At 33.8% G+C, this 17,475-nt stretch overlaps 1 protein-coding gene across 1 annotated transcript; it reads left to right on the top strand.

The window, feature by feature from the left end:
* Nucleotides 1–9,546: 9,546 nt before the first annotated feature.
* Nucleotides 9,547–11,473, top strand: LOC132164114 (probable N-acetyltransferase HLS1-like). Its single transcript, XM_059574538.1, has 2 exons — nt 9,547–10,295; nt 10,497–11,473. The coding sequence occupies exons 1-2, from the start codon at nt 10,113–10,115 to the stop codon at nt 11,457–11,459; spliced, it is 1,146 nt and encodes a 381-aa protein (XP_059430521.1). The 5' UTR covers nt 9,547–10,112; the 3' UTR covers nt 11,460–11,473.
* Nucleotides 11,474–17,475: the final 6,002 nt, after the last annotated feature.

Below are 17,475 nucleotides of genomic sequence, written 5' to 3'. Positions count from 1 at the left end.
TAGGAACCTCCCAACACTGACTTATTAACAGCTAGCGGTTGGTCGGTTAAACTTTTATAAAAGTTGGCCAGAGAGAGAGAGAGAGAGAGAGAGGGAAAAGTTACACTATTTTGAAACTATATTAAAATAATGTAATATTGGTCAGAGTTTATCTACCATTGATGGAGAAGTAATAATTAAAGATTTTATTGGTGAATACACTTGTTCATCGTTTCTTTAGCTATTTTATGAAATTACAAAGGTGTTTTTATAATTAAATAAAAAGTCTACTAATGTATTCGGAATTCATTTGGTAAAACTTTTTAAAATTGGTTTTTTTTTGGCAAAAAATTTGGACAAAAAACATTGTCAAACGAACTCGTTAATGTTTCTAATGACATTGAAATAAGAGTAATTTTTAAAAAAATAATATTATTCTTCACACCATTTTATCACACTTATTTTATAGGAGAGTTCTGCTATCAGGCTGCTAAGAGTCAGACAAGTGTCTATCAAAGTCTTATGTGACTTTATTAGAAAAAAAAAATGTAGAAAAATTTCTCTCTTTCTAGTCCTGCTAGATTTTGTTTTTTTTTTGTTAAATTTTTATGAGTTAATATTTAGTTTCTAATACCTCAAAATTTATTTTTTGATTTAAAACTAAAACCTAGGGGTGGAAAGTTAACCATTTAGGGATGATATCACTTAAAAGGGATTTTATCATCTTAAATTTAGTGCTAATACCTCAAATTTGAATTTTCTTTTAATATCTCTCTTCTTCAATTTAAAAAACAAATTTTTTTTAAAAAAAAGGTCAGATATCTTATGCTTGAGGCAACCGGAAATCTCAATTCTTTATAGGAACATGATAATGAACAAGATAATATCCAATTAGTTATATTATAAGGGTATTCTTGTTTTTTTACTTTTTGAGTTGATGAAAATACATGTTCAATATAACTAACTGGTTATTATCAGATCATAATTCTATTTTACATGTATTTTAAGTAGTTTTTCATGTTAATCATTTAAAAAAAAAAAAAAAATCATTTCAAACATGTCAAGTTAACGGGTATAAAATAAGCGTAATAAATAGATATGAAGAGCAACATTATTTTTATTTATATTTTTTAAAACACTTTTCTCTTTCCTAAAAGCATCATTTTCATTTCTTTTTTAATTAACACCTTGTTGGCTTGTTCTTTCTTAAAAGCATCATTTAACATTATTAATAATAACATTACTCCAAGTGTTGCTTTAGAGAAAATAAATAGAAAGGATAAATATTAAATTGATTCTTGAGATTTATCTTGGGGTGTCTTCTTATTTCAAACCAGTGCCTCCGTGACTCCGTCTAACTTCTTTCTGTTTACGTTGAATTGGTGATGAAGATTGAAGACCGTGACGCATCAGCACATGTCTACGTCACACGTTACAAAAAAGCAAAGAAAAAAACACCCTTTCTGTTGCGGTTATATATATTTATTATTTTTTTTTTTTGCAACGTGTCAAGTTGCATCAGCAATTAGCCTATGTGGCAAGAACTCTTGGCATTGACATGGATATACGTTGATGTGTCATGATCTCTGTCAACAAAAACTGACCGAAAGTTGGTCGAAAAAAACTAGTTTGACACATGACAAAATCCCAATAATCTTTAAGATTATTTTTATACAACGATGGATTTAAAACAAGGTTAAGGATCTGTTTGGAATTGCGATTTCAATAAATACGATTTAAAAAATTGCTACTTTTTAAAATCATAAAGACGTTTGATAAAATATGTTAAAAAGTATTTTTGTATAAAATATTTGTTGTGTGAAATCATGACTTTGGTTTAAATTCACGCTTTTTCAAATAAGTACTATCTAGTCTGCTTATAGAAATCGCAAATTTTTTTCTTATTTTAAATTAAATATTTTTTAAATCGTAATGCCAAACGTTTTAAGTTTTGTGATATTTTTTAAAAACGCAGATTATTCTTACAAAATCGCAATCCCAAATGCACCCCCCATAAGATCAATTTAATAATTATTTTCTAAATAGAAAAAGGATAAAGAAGCAAATGGATAAAACTTTCAAATTTTATCAAATGATTTTATCAAATTTTATCACTTTTGAACTAGAATCTTCTTTTCACCAAGGATAGGATAAAAAAAAAAAAAAAAATTATTTGATAATATTTTTTCCTTCTCACTTTTATATTTTCCTTTGCAAAACAAAAACTTAAAAAAAAATTATCCGAAACATAAAACACTCAAAAAATAAAATAATTTTTCAAGTTAGATACAAGAAAAATTATCATTTCAAAAGCGTTAACAAATAGAGCCTTTAAATATTTTTTTCCCACACATATAAAATAACGATTTTGACATTTTTGAGCTTTTCTATTTTTTTTTTTTTTCACTTTTTTTCTGTTTTTATTATCTTGTTGTATAACTATAGTTATAGACATGTAGTAAGTACTAGGGACCCCCATATATTGCTAAGTAATCGATCATGTGTTGCACATGATAAGATTGAGGGACAGCCATTGCAGGCTTTTTGCCTTTTGGTATTTAGCCATTGGAAGGGGCCTGCAATGGAATTTCAATAATTTCACTAGGTAATTAAACAGTCCGAGCAGGTGAGATCGAACTGTCTGAATACATGTTCAAACAACGGTGAAACCATCTTTAATGTAATGAGCAGTAATTTTAAAAGTTCTTGTTATTTTTATATCTCTTAAAAAATAATGTAGCTTTTAAAATTACAATTTAATTCAATAGTGATTAATCACAAAAGTTAGTAGTAATTTTAAGAACCACATTATTCTTAGAGAGACTTATAACATTATTCATCTTGTTGAACCCGATTCCATCTATATGATGAAAGGCAAGTGCTTTTAGATAATTTAAACAATAAATGCTTACGTGTTTAAACATATTGAAATAATAACAAAAAGATAAATGCAGAAACCAATTAAGAAAATACTAAAATATCCCAAAGAAAATATCAAATTCGAAATTGAGGGGTTGTTCACGTGAGCCCTGCTTGGGATGGTCATGCAAGCCTCTCCCTCTTTAGGGGAGTGGTCACACAAGCCATTACTCTACGTGGGAGCGGCCACGTGAGGGGCACCCTTTAGTTTAAGGTGGCCGTGTTGCTGAAGCACCTTTCTTCAGTTTCTGATCTCTCTTTTCTTTTTGTTTATTTTTTTATTTTCAACATATATATATATATATATATATATATATATATAGCCACGCAAGCAATTTTAAATGGTTTTGGATGGAAGGAGTGAAGCGAAAAACATGAAAAGCTAAAAGAGTTAACAATTAATTTGATTTAAAAATGGAGCGAGTAAATTAAAATCACAGGATTTACTCATTGAATAAATTTATATTTTTCCTTAGGTAAGATTAGGGCTGGTAATTTTGACATGATCTGCGAACTCGACACGAACACGACACAAAAAAAGAGACTCAGATAATTTCGTGTTTGACGGGTCTACCTGGTTACTGTTCGGGTCTGGTGGGTCGACCCGCTAGACCAATTTAAAAATTGAAAAAAAAAAAAAAAAAAGGTAAAAAAAAATCTCCTAACTGTATTATAAATGGACTATCTAATATCTGTAGAGTTGAAAATTGCTAATTTTGTGAATGTGCTGATTTAGGCCTCCTATTTTTGATAATGAATGTGTGGATTTGGATTCGAAGGGTGCAAAATAGGCATATATTGAGCTTGTATTACATTGCAATGATCCTAAGCCACATGAAATATACCAAATTGGCTATGTTACCATTTATCATAAGATAAGTACGCATTAGACACATCTAAGTGATACCCAAAAAGAATAGTCAAAATTAGGCTCCGCATATTTGCTTAACATAGCCTAGATCATCCTACTACACACTTGAGGTCATCAAGATTTTGAATGGGTGAACACTCTGTCGTATATTGAATCTGCACACTAAGACTATATAAGTGACTAACAATTAACAATGTTATTGGTATTATTATTATTACATTTTTTTAATTTTAGGGCTTAGGGCTTTTTAAACGAGTTGTGTCGGGTTACCTACTAAGAACACGAGTCGTATCAGATCGTGTCAACCTGATATGACCCGATTATTTTAAACGGGTTGTGTCGGGTTACCTGACTATTTTCCATGTTATAATTGTGTCAGACCAGCCAACCCGTTTAGCTAAACAGGTCGTGTTCGTTTATAGGTTACTCAAGCTGCAGGTCTTTACGAATCATGATCGGATCGTGTCAGATACATGTCTTGCCAGGCCTTCATGAGATAATATAAAGAGATCTGCTCCATAAAAATTATTTAAAAAAAAACATGTCACATTGTAATGGGACTTTTAGATGTGCCAGAGAAACCTGTTATTGATGGGCTGGCAGAAGACTCGCTTAAACAACCTTAGGGGCTGGACTTCAAAACAATGGATGAAAATGGTCGACAAGGCCGAAATTCAAGCCTTGACACAAAAATTCAGCAAGGCGTTCGTAGGCCCAACTGTTTCGATCAGGAGTGAAGAAAATGCATATTGCATGCAGACCCTCTAGTTGAATAAAGTTTTTTTCTTTAAGTTGTATTAGAAAATTCTTCTAATTTAGTATATTAAATTTTCATATATTTTTAAAGCAAGTGAATTTTACATGTATTTTTAATATGATTGACAAAACACGTGATATATGTCCTCAAAATATGGAATGGATGCAAGAATTTCGCGAACAAGGACATATGTCAATTTCATAGGTTAAATTGGAGAAGCTTTTTCCATCTCATTTTGGAAGATCTTTTTTTTTTCCCGATTGATATTGATATATATTGGGTAGAACCCCATAAAAACCGATTTACATGCTCCGCAACCGATGTTCATGGTGACCCACTCTATTGACACTAATCTGATGATAGTCATTTTTTTTTTTGACGGCTCCACTTATCTATAAGTATTCAATGGCTTAATACTATGACCGTACATAATACCAAAGACATTTTACTCCAGCTTATAAGTCGCTCCCTCCGTAACTCAACCACAAAACTGTAACATATTCAATCTCATACTCGACGTGGTGGTTGAATTTTAGTGTTAAAGTTGTGATATCACATCCTATCTACTCTAGAGGAATAACGACTTATTTTTAAGTTCTTAACTAACCTAGACAACGAAGATATCTCTTATTGGCACATCCTAACTAACCCTTAATTAGGCCATTCTTTACTATAAATTTCAAGTTCCCCTTAACATTTGCCGTACAGATTTCCATGGGAAGGAATGGATCCACAGCTGCCCATTTGGACAAAAATTAAATATTAAAAAAAAAAAAAAAAAAAAAAGCCAAAATGTGATTCTCCCAAAAAGGGTTGTTTAGTAAACTGGCCAAGGAAATCCTTCCAGAATGCCCCTGGTCGATCTGCACAAATAGCAAGGTTGCGTACTGGTTTTGAATTCATAATTACTGCATTGGATAGCCTGAGTTGATGGGTTTCAGCTCCACTTCCATTCAGTCTCAAATATAGATTGAATTATCTATATCCCAAATCATGGAATTTTGGATGGAAATACAACAACTCACCAACTATCTTGGTTGGTTCAACAATATGTTCTTGAACTATCTCACCAAACATCACTTACATGTATCACAAAGTTGTAAAAGAGTTATCATCAACTAAAATGAGGGGCGGAGCATGATATTTTGTTTTCTTATCATGTTAAATTATTAATTATCTTAAAAATTAAATTTTTAGAAATTAATGAATTTAATTATTTCAATTAATACTTTAACGTGAACCTTAGAACATGAGTAGCTAGCTAGCATTGTAAGCATCTCTAAACGGGTTTGATTAGACAAATGGATAAAGATGAGTGAGCGGAAGCAAAGAGAAATAAAAGAAATAAGAAATTTTGAAGTGGTTTGGCCTTGGGGGCTTATGTCCTCCCCGCCGTGTGAAGTGTCTTTAAGGTTATATACTTACAATGAAACTAAATCAAGGCTTCAGATGGTTTAATGTTATTTAGTAGATTGCTATACGACTGTCATATAATTAAGGTAATATCGCAATAAAAATCAGATTTCTAACAACTAAAACTCTATACCCTCCCCATGTTTCGTATTTCTTTTTAGGAAAAAATACACATATTCCTTTTAATTAACGCTCAATTTATCGATGCAAACTTTACAAATGGAGTATTTGTTTGAAGGAGGTAAATTAACTTTACTTTTTCCTTCTTTTCTTATTGTGGTTGTTTCTTTTTGGTCTTGTTTTGGTTTAGCTTTTCTTCCGGGTGTTTGTATCTTAGTTAAGTGGACTCCATTCGAAGATACCAAGAAGCAACAGCACAAGCAAACCAGAGGTGATGATCATATTTTAACATGTGCAGTTGGTGAGGATAAGTTTGATGCGAAAGAAGCCAACTGGGAGCAGCCTGAGCCAATGAAAGAAGTCCAAACAATCAAACTCCCCCAAGGCAAGTGCTTTGGGCAAGGGCCTACCCGTTTGGAAAGTGATAAGCTCCAAAGTATGCATCCAAGGAAAGCATGTAGAGGACAACATAATGCATGCAAAGAAAAACACAAAGAGACAGATTGTACACTTCGTGGAGGATTGAATAATGAGTGAGTGGACCTACAGGCCTACAGTATATTGGAAAAGATGTCTACCAAGGATCACAATATATCCTTTGGTGGTGGTGCTGGGGCTAAGTGTGAGAGAAGGCTTTAATTTTCCCCACGTGTAGACTTTGCTATTGGGTAAAGGAGCATATATGATCAATGGCGTAGGTGTCTTTTCTAGTAATAATGGGAGGTCTAATGATTAATTAGGAAAGTGAGGTAGTTGGAACTTAAGTAGCTTCAAGCTAGGGCCATAATTATATATAAAGCTAGAAAGCAAAAGAGGATAATAGCGACAGTTAGGGTTTTGTGAGCCATTTTATGAGTATTTTGAGATGATGAAGAGTGATTAGTGTGGTGTCTGCTATTGGAGATCTCTGTTTGATGCATTTTAGTGCGTTGTTTTTTTATATATGGGAACATGATATAAACCACCACCCAATATTTCCATACATGAAATTAAGAGAGAGAAGTTTAATTTAAAAAGTACTTTTTAAAAAAAATTATAGGGTCATCACTAGCTTAGATGAATGAATGTATGCATGTGATCCGTGGGTATTTCCAAATTCAATTCTCTTCGTCCCAAAGAGGTAGTTCAATCGGCTAAGACCACGTCTTATGAAGTGGAGGTCACTAGTTCGAATCTCCCTCCTTCATCTTGTGTAGACACGTCAAAAAAAAAAAAAAAAAAAAAATCAATTCTCTTCTTGCATAACTTTATTGGCTCATGCTTAATTATGAATTCCCAAAGCTATTTGTAATTGAATTCCGCTAATTAGGTTTAGTTCCAGATGAAAATGGACCCTTTGAGATTAGGATACATATCCCTATAATGATAGATGGATATTAATGAGGTCTTTATCTTCTCATGTATTTATAGGATTGAGATCCCCTCAAATTACTCGAAATTTGAGATTCTTATGTTACGAAATTGTGGCCTTTCATTTTAAAACATCTGGCTTACATGTTATTTTAATAACAGCATGAATGTTGTAGTGTAAGCAACGGTTAATATTGAATTTTAAAGTTGACTTACTTTTAGAAGCTTTTAATAGAATAGAGAAAATGAAGAAAGATTTTGAGAGATTTAATCTTAACCGTTGCTTAAACTACAACATACATGCTATTATTTTAATAACAGCATGTATGCCGGATCCCATTTTAAATCCAATGGTCTATGAAATCATTTAAATCTCGGTAAAACAAAAGTCAGCTTAAAATCAAAATTTAATGCCTCCGTTATACAAAAGCAGCTAATATTATATTCTATAGATCATTTGATTTAAAATGAAGGGCCACGATTTTGTAACATGAAAATCTCCAATTTTGAGTAGTTAGAGGGGATCTCAATCCGTATTTTTATAAGCAGACTTACAAGTGAAATTTGAAATATACAAACAACTAAGATCTTATCCTAACAACCATAATCTTATCCTAAGATAATGCTGTTATAAATAAATCAAATTATGCAATCAAAACAACCTGAGATACGATCTAAACAAATTGAGATAAGAATATCTCGACCTGAGATCGAATCTAAATAAATTGAGATAAGATTCTCTGATGTAATATCTGTAATAAGATTATGAGATCCAATAGTATTCTTGTTATGGGACACGTGTTCCAATCCTAACAAATCAAGTTCCAACTAAACTAGATCCAAGCCAAACCCTTTTGTAATTTAATCTAATCAAAGTAAACGAATCAGCTAGGGAATTCAAAATTAAGAGCTGAACTAGAAATATCTTGTCTAGACTTTGGTTTGAAGAGGTATATTGTTTAGATAGGAGAGTTTAGGATTTGAATGACCCAACAAAGAAAAATAAAAATGGTGTTTTCTTTTCTTGGCGTTAATTTGTTTCAACTTGTAAGTTTAGTAAGATATTATCTTTAATTGTAACCATCTTCAACTTTAGCTAGGTTGAAATTTGAACTAGAATTATCTCCTTGTGTTCAATATAGACTGATGGGAATCGTACGGGAGGAAGCCTAATCCTAAGTACTTGGATTAGTGCTATAATCCAAGTACTTAGCAGGGTAGAGTTTATCTTATGTTTATCTAGGCAGTGGGAGTGTTTCTCTATATAGTTGGGTCGGTAGGTTAAGAAGAAGGTCATTGAGTTATTTGATCAAACAATTTGTATGCAGATGAAATCTAACCCTAAGTGGAGTATCATGAATAAATCCCCTTTCCATTTCTCCAATCATTCACAAATCCATCATCTACATGATATCAGTAGAACGACCCTATCATAAAACCCTTCGTGGGCAGAATGAAATAATTCTAATCATTTCTCTCAAATCACTCTTTCCAAAAGATTTTATAATTACTTGAAGAAAACTACTGAAAACATATATACAGTAATTCTGAAGTGTCCCATTAAGCAGGCTGCAGTACACAATAAAATAATGGATTCAATCGAAACTTTTCTAACAGTAACTTTCTTGATTTTTAAAATTTTTCCTTTTGAATCCTAAAATTTCCCTTGGTGATTTGCTGCAACAATTATTGCATTATGAACTTCTTTTCCGCACGCTTATTGCAAGATTAGACTAATTCTGTCCTTAATTATAAAATTTACTTAATTAGCAAAAGCGAGACAAGTATTTAGTGGGGTTTTCACTTTCACTATCGAATCTAAGTGTCTGAAGGGTGATGGACCACCTTAGCTAAAGCCACACACCATACAAGAAACAAATTAATCAAAAAGATTGGTGGGAACGGAAAGGGACTTCATCCCATAAAGCTTGAACTAACAAACCCCCTTAACTCATTAATTTAATTACCCCCCTCCCTCCACACTAATTAATCATATGTTGTTATGTACCAGACGGTGTACATGTCGCCCCGCCGACACAATCCCGGCTCTTGATCAATTAGTTTATAGTTAATCCATATTAGATTCTAAGATCTTTATGATATATATAGACCAAAATAAGATCATGGTACACCATTACATTTTTTTTTAAAAGTTTAATTAATTAACTAGTCAATTAATAGGCTTTAAACAAGATAGTAATATTTATGGTTGATATTAGATTTCACAGTATAAGCTTTATGGTCCAACAAAGGCATGGTCTTAATTAGGCGTGCAACATGGCGTGAGGCTGAGGTTATCCTAACGTGGATAGAGACATTTTTTTTATTAATTATAAGGTTAAAAACTGCTAAAAGCTAGAGACAAAATACATATACTGTATGTTATTAATCACCTTTTGGCTAATATTGTTGTCGAAGCCGAGGTTGATGTTGATGATAGACAACATTCCCATTCCCATTCCCATTCCCTCCATATAAATGATGATCATAATGAAGGTTCAAAAGCTAAGTTTTCTGCTCCTAAAGCACACATACATAGATATATAGAGAGAGAGAGAAGCAGAGAGAGAGAGAGAGAGAGAGAGAGAGAGAGAGCTCTGAGCTCTCATTTCTACCTTATACAAATCACAGTGCACTCCTTCTGTTGCATGCTTGTTTATGTGTATTGGTGGGTAATAAGAGAGCAAATTGTATTGGATTAGAATGGGATTTGAGGAGGAGGAGGAGGCCATAATCAGAAGCTATGATGGGGAGGCCGATAGAGCTCGAGTGGAAGATCTTGAGAGAAGATGCGAGGTAGGGCCAGCAGAACGCGTATATCTCTTCACAGACACTATGGGTGACCCCATATGTAGAATTCGCAACAGTCCGATGTACAAGATGCTGGTACATTCAACTTTTCTTTCTTTTTTTTTTTTTTTTTTTTTTTTTTCTTTTTGCCCTTTTCATCTTCTTCTTTGATTTAATTTCTTTGCACCATTATTGTCTGTCTATATGTATTGATGTCTAATCGAAAAGAAGTTTCATATATATATATATATATATATATATGATGATGATGATGATGATGATGATGATGTGTGTTAGGTAGCGGAGTTGGACAGGGAATTGATTGGCGTCATTCAAGGCTCTATAAAGGTTGTCACGGTTCATGGGCGTCCTAGGGATCTAGCCAGGGTGGGCTACATCTTAGGCCTACGGGTGGCACCAATTCATCGAAGAAAAGGGATTGGGTCGAGGCTAGTGCGGCGGCTGGAGGAGTGGTTCATTGCAAAAGATGTGGATCTTGCATACATGGCAACCGAGAAAAGCAACGACGCTTCGGTCAATCTTTTCGTCGACAAGTTGGGGTACATGAAATTCAGGACACCGGCAATCCTCGTAAACCCGGTTCACTGCCACCCATTTCATATAGCATCGAATGTTGAGATAGAGAAGATCAAGGTAGAAGAAGCGGAATTTCTTTACAGAAAATTCATGGCGTCGATGGAGTTCTTCCCCAATGACATACACAAGGTGCTGAGGAACAAGCTGAGCTTGGGAACATGGGTGGCATATCCGAGGGGGGAGTCATTTGGGTGTGATGGGCAGGTTCCGAGCAGTTGGGCCATGCTTAGCGTGTGGAACAGTGGAGAACTGTTTAAGCTAAGGGTTGAGAAAGCGCCATTATCTTGTTTATTATACACAAAAAGCTCGAGATTGATGGACAAATTTTTCCCCTGTTTCAAGCTTCCATATCTGCCCGACTTTTTCCACCCATTTGGATTCTATTTCATGTACGGGTTGCACAGGGATGGACCGTTGTCGGGAAAGCTTGTGAGGAGGTTGTGCAAATTCGTGCACAACATGGCTGCAAAGGCTAACAAGGACTGCAAGATTATTGTAACAGAAGTTGCAGGACACGACACGCTGAGACATCACATCCCGCACTGGAAATTGCTCTCATGCCTCGAGGATTTGTGGTGCATCAAGGCCTTGAAAAACGAAGCCCATGAATTGACAAAAACCCCACCACAAAGAGCTCTTTTTGTAGACCCCAGGGAGGTATGAAACCCCAAAACAAACCCACCCCCACCCCCACCCTCACGCTCATGTATTGTTTGATAACTCCATCCATCTCTCCTGGTGGGGGCGAGGGTCCCTGTTTCCTCTTGTTCCTTTCACATCGGTGACACAAAATCTCTAAAGATTTCCTTAAATAGGTGGCACCTTTTTTGTCCCTGTTCCCAACTAGATTTTTCGCCTCTTGATTCTGACTAATCAATAACCCCAGCGGTCCAGCTTTGTCCCTTGCTCTCAGATCAAACTTTTTGCTGGACCCTCCCCCCTCCTCTCTTCAGTCCCATCGGACGATCTTCATCCTATCATGCCAAAACAGCATACTGACAATCATTCAGAATTGCATTCAAATCATATATATATATATATATATGATGAATATATCTAGTTGATGATCATGTGGAGAAAAATTGTTGGTTGGGGTTTCAAGTCACTACCTAGCTAGTAGATAAAGCTAGATGATCATCATCAATTAGGTGCGCAGGCATAATCTCATGCCATTGAAGAGAAAAGCAAGTCTTTTTATAGTGAATACTAAAAAGATGATGAACAAAATGCATATATAAATGTACCAAAAAGGACCCTTTTGTGCCTGTTTGTAAAGATGATTGATCATTAGCATGAATGATGATAATTAATTAGGATAATGGTGGGCAGTGGCCATGCTGATGGATGATGGTGATGCGCTTTATATAAAGTTTATTTGGATGGATGAAAGATGGGGAAATGGAAGAAAAGGGCTAACATGATCATATTGCATTGGACTTTAACTTGGATCTTCAAAGAGGCTTTTGTCCTTGACATAACAAAAATTAAAATATTAGGAGTGAGTGGAACACGCGGCGATTATTGGCAAGTAAGTGGTGTCTGCATTTGTTTTGTTGGTTTGGTTCAAATTGTCTTTATCGTTGAACATGTCCACTTACAATCTTAATTAAATCATATCAGCTTAAGCTTTTGGGAATGTTGAGTTTGAACTTTGTCTCTATAATTCGTCTTCAATTTAATCATATCTGCTAGCTAGCTATACTTATTAGGGAGATAGTTTGAGTTCACGCATGATAAGTATTAAAATGTTAAATTCATGATTAAATTGTACCATTTCTCATTAACTTAAACTTTTGAAATATGCGATAATTTAACATGCATGATAAGAGTTAAGGGTAGCTCATCAAGGCCGAAAGCGTGATATCAAACAAAATCACGGAAAGTATGTCGTTTGAGAGTGCATATTTAAAAAAAAAAAAAAAAAAAAAAATGGGGGTTTGTAAATATAAACAAAGATTACGTTTTCAAATCCAGGCAAAGAAGTGCATTTTCAAAGGCTAAACTACAATTTTAAAAGTCAAATCTCGCGATTTTACAAAACGTTTCAAATTGCACGTTTGAAATCGCTATCTTCTAAACTGCGCTTTTTGAAACCGCAAATCCAAAGCAACACTCAATAGCAGCATGATCTTTGGCCATTGAACAAGGCTGTATCATATATATATATGGAAGCCAACGCTATGAGACAGCTTTTGACAAAAATTCTTGGTCCAAATACAGAAAGAGGAAGAGAAAGATAAAAAAATTAACAGAGAGTAAAAAAAAGGCAAGATGGTAGGCTGGTAGCAGCAGAATATCTGATTTCACAAAGTTCTTGGGCCCTTTTACAAAAATGGAGGCAGAAACCCCCAAGAAGAAATCTTAAATATATATTAGGTGGAGACCACATACGCACGACACAGCCAAAACAATTGGAGTCGTTTTCTGATGATAAAGGTCCCCTGAAACTGTTGTGCAGAAAGTTTGAGCCAACACTGCATGTATTCTCCACGGTCGATGCATTCATTGAGTGAAAGAAACTTGTGGACCACATTCGATGCAATAGTTTCCAGCATTAAACTTAATCTCTCCGAGGAAATGAGAGATTCCCAGAGTTAGTTGATTAATTAATTAAGTCAATCAATTAAAATAGGCAGGCTGCCGCCATAATAAGGGAAGTTAATTGGAATTTTGCTTCTTCCCTGTTCATGTATTGTATGTTGCTGTCTATCACTTTTATGAGAGCTCCATTGGAATTCCTAATCATAGATAGAGGAAAGGTTGAATTCTGATTTCGTTAAAGATGCCAATTTGTGTTCACATGTCAGGTGGGATCGGGCTAAGATATGTGTATAAGATTATATGGGTCAATTCGAACTCAGTTTATTGAATTAAACAAGTCAATCCAATCAACACTGTCGTGGCTTGAATAACCTATTTAATAAACAAGTTTTGTAGGGTGGGGTTAATCCGACCTACTTTACCCGCTTAATTAATAAAATTCTCAATTATTGAGCATGAAAATGAACTGGATAATATTCAATTAGTTATAGTTGAGGGTATTTTTGTCTTTTCACTCCATTATAACTAACTGGATATTATCGAGTTCATTTGAAATGGAGAGAATCCTAATTCATTTTATACAAAGATATATTAACACAATAACTCCCAATTATTGAACATGAAAATGAATTATATTACCAAAGTTATATATTTATAACTAGGGATGAGACTGGTGGTAATTTTTTTGTCTTAGTCTTTTAGGCCGGTTTTAAATTTTTTTTAATGGTAAAAATAAAATTTTTGTTAATTTATACAGATTATACAATCGAAATCGACTCGTTTATTAATTGTATTCAATTGGATCGATTCGGTTTGACTCCTCAATTAATTTTGTATTGAATTTATACGGAATACACAAAACAAACAAATCGAGTAAAAAATTATGAACCGTAAATTTCGTCTTGGCTAAAGAGGCCAAGGCTTGGGGCTAAACGACAATTGCATGGCAACTAGATAGCCGCAGCGTTTGATAGGAGGGTTGTCGATTTTATGGTGGAAAAGAGGTCACGTATAGGTACCACAACATGATAGTACATTGCACATGAAAAAAACAAAACGACAATACGACATAATGACTATTAACGTACAGGATGACTAAAGAGGGAGGTGTCGTCAAATTCTTTTGTTTGGTTATGCAAAAGAAATAAGAGAGATACTCAAATAATTGTTGATTTTTGTTATTGTAATTATCATTCTTTTGAATGAATGAGCAATGTTTCAAAATTCAAAAGCAAAAGAGAGAGATATGAAACGGTTGATACATAGAAAGTTAGAAACCAAACCATATAATGCCAAAGGTTTCCTAAACAAAAACAGATTTTAAGGTGACAGATTTAAGTAAGGTTTTCTGTTGAAATAATGATTATGGGGGAATATAAGCGGAAGCAATATAGAAAATAAACACAAAGAACTTACGGGTGGTTCGGTGTTAGACACCTACGTCCACCACTCGGAATACCCCTAAGGGTTACATTGTGCTCATTAACTTGATTTGTCTACAATACAAATGTCCCTATTTATAGGATAATGTCTAAATACAAGTTTGGTAATCAAATCCCTTTAATTTGATTACAATCCCAATATATGATTACAATCAACCCATAAATAGAGAATATTTCAATATCAGCATAATTATGGAATATATGGAAAATATAATATATTTTCCATATATTCTAACAAAATCATATTTCTTGTTTTTGGGATGCAAATTTACCATTTAGATCTTTATATTCAAGTTTGTAGGCAGTATTATTGGACATTGGCTAATTTTTTGGGAGAGATAATGCACCATAATTTTGTGTGTGTATTTTTTTAATTCTTATTATAATCTCAAAAGATCAAAGACCTCGTCTTCGTATCCAGTTAGTTATATTTTATGGGTATTTTTGTATTTTTTTACTTTTTGAATTCAAGATTCAAAACGAGGAGAACTTGCTCCTTACTTTCAAACCCCAATTCTTACATCCTCTCAATAATATCCAGTTAGTTATATTAGATGGATAATTTTGTCCCATCAAAAAGTGAAAAGACAAAAATACACTTGCAATATAACTAAAACTGGATATTATCCCGTTCAAATGAATTGGAAAAGATCCTATTCTAATTCTTACGGTTTAACTACCTTCTATTTCAATTAAAATATTTATGTATTAATGGCCCAATTATGATAAATGACTATTAATTTGAAAGTCTGAATGGAAGAAATTCTATGGTTTAGCTAAGAAAGCAGTTAAGTGTCATAAATCAAGTTTGAATGAAAAAAAAATTAAGCACCGAGCATTCTAAAAACTTAAACCAATAAAAATATATATATATATATATAATAATTAAATTAATATTAAAAAAAAAAAAAAAAAAAACGGTGTCAACTTGTGTGAAATTTTCACACGGAAAGATGGAGCTATAAGGATGCCTTTTGTGTGGTTGAGGCAATTGAGCAAATATAACAACGTCATGGACCACTTCGTACAAGGAGATTCCAATGCATGCATGCTAGCTATACTAATCTTTTGAATCCCTCCATGGAAATGAAGATAATCCGAGAGGTAAAGAATTAGTCAATTTTTTTTTTTTTTTTTTTTTAAATCAATGCGAGAGACGGGGAAAAATGGGAGAATGGGATAAGCTTGAGTGCCGACTAACTTGATGGTCTAAACGGGCTCAGATGTCACCACCATACTCTCTCTACCTTTATTTATTGGAATTGCATAGACCTGAAGTGACCTTCTTTCTAACTCAATCAATACATTTATTTTTAGAGCATGTGATAGTCATATGCTGTAGAGTATTGACGAGGACGCGAGAGGGCAAATGACCCCGACCCGAGGACTAGTCACGCAGTGCAATCCTTATCAAATTTCTCAAAGTTTGCCCTGTAAGTAAAGGGTTGTACACCAAAAAAGAGGGACAGAAACCCTGCTGGAATTGAGAGCTGGTTGTGTCAAAAAGAGAAAGAAACATTTTGCTAGCGCTTTGAGAGAAATTCGGGTACCAGCTGGAGTCTTTTTGTGGGGGAATGAAAGAGACAAGAGTTGCAATCTTACATAGAACAGTGCAGTTATTTACGAAATAAAAATTAAAATAAATTAAAATTTTCAAAAAAGAAAGAAGAGTGCAAGTTAGGATAAAGTCTTGGGAATAGAGATAAGAGTATTTAGGGTTAGGCTCGATAGCCATCAAAAGAAATGAGCAGGGCCTGACTCAGCAACGTAGAACGTTGAAGGAGATCAATGGTGATGGGCCTGGATAGTCTGAGCTGAGATCTGTCGAGGCCCATCACCACTTTTAGGTTTATCAATTAGATATTTTTTTTTATTAATTTATAATTTTAAATGTTTCCATCTTTCCCAAGCTATTCCAACGATGAATATGCAACGACAAGGATTTTTCTTATTTCAAAAATTTAAAGTAAGCGCATAATTTTAATGTTGGCATTTATAAAAAAAAAAAAAATTAAATTAAATAATATAATATCATGTATATCGTTAAATGTACAAACTTTAAATCTTGATTATAAAATGCATACTATCCATTTAATTTAAAATTGAGAGGATCCTATGCAAGCTATTGCAAATTAATTTGAATCTCTTTTTTTTTCCTACTTAATTCAAATTTAGATTTCCACCAATTTGCTAGTGTGGGAAAGTTCATATAAGACTCACTTGCCCAAGTTGGTGAAAAATAGTCCAAAACTTATTTGGACAAGTAGGTCTCAATATGAACTATTTTACAATTACCGGATATCTTAATGTACTTAATTCATGCATGATCTGGACTCCATTTCTAGCCGTTTTGTTTTTAGATCTAGTTTGTAAATTTATATCTAATATTTCAAACTCAGATCTACTCATTTTCACCAGTCAAGGCGTGTCTTCTCGGGTATGTTTACAATGCCGTGCTCCTCCACTGTTGCTTGTATTGGGAATTTTTTTTACTTTTGATTTTTTATTATTCTTGTCCTAGTCTTTAGGTCGAGGACATGAGTTGTTTTCCTGACCTTGTAGGCCAAGAAGGAGTAGATCGGTGTGGAAATTATCTCTCATGGCCGAAAATTAAAGTTTGGAGGCTACCTATGTCTTATATCTAGTTTGCCTTAAGCATATTTGTTTCATCACTGTAATTGTACATGGATTAGTGG

This window comes from Corylus avellana, chromosome ca10, assembly GCF_901000735.1.
Source record: "Corylus avellana chromosome ca10, CavTom2PMs-1.0".
Classification (NCBI taxonomy): domain Eukaryota; kingdom Viridiplantae; phylum Streptophyta; class Magnoliopsida; order Fagales; family Betulaceae; genus Corylus; species Corylus avellana.
Note: the sequence above shows the minus strand (reverse complement) of the source record. Positions and strands in the feature narration are given on the sequence as shown.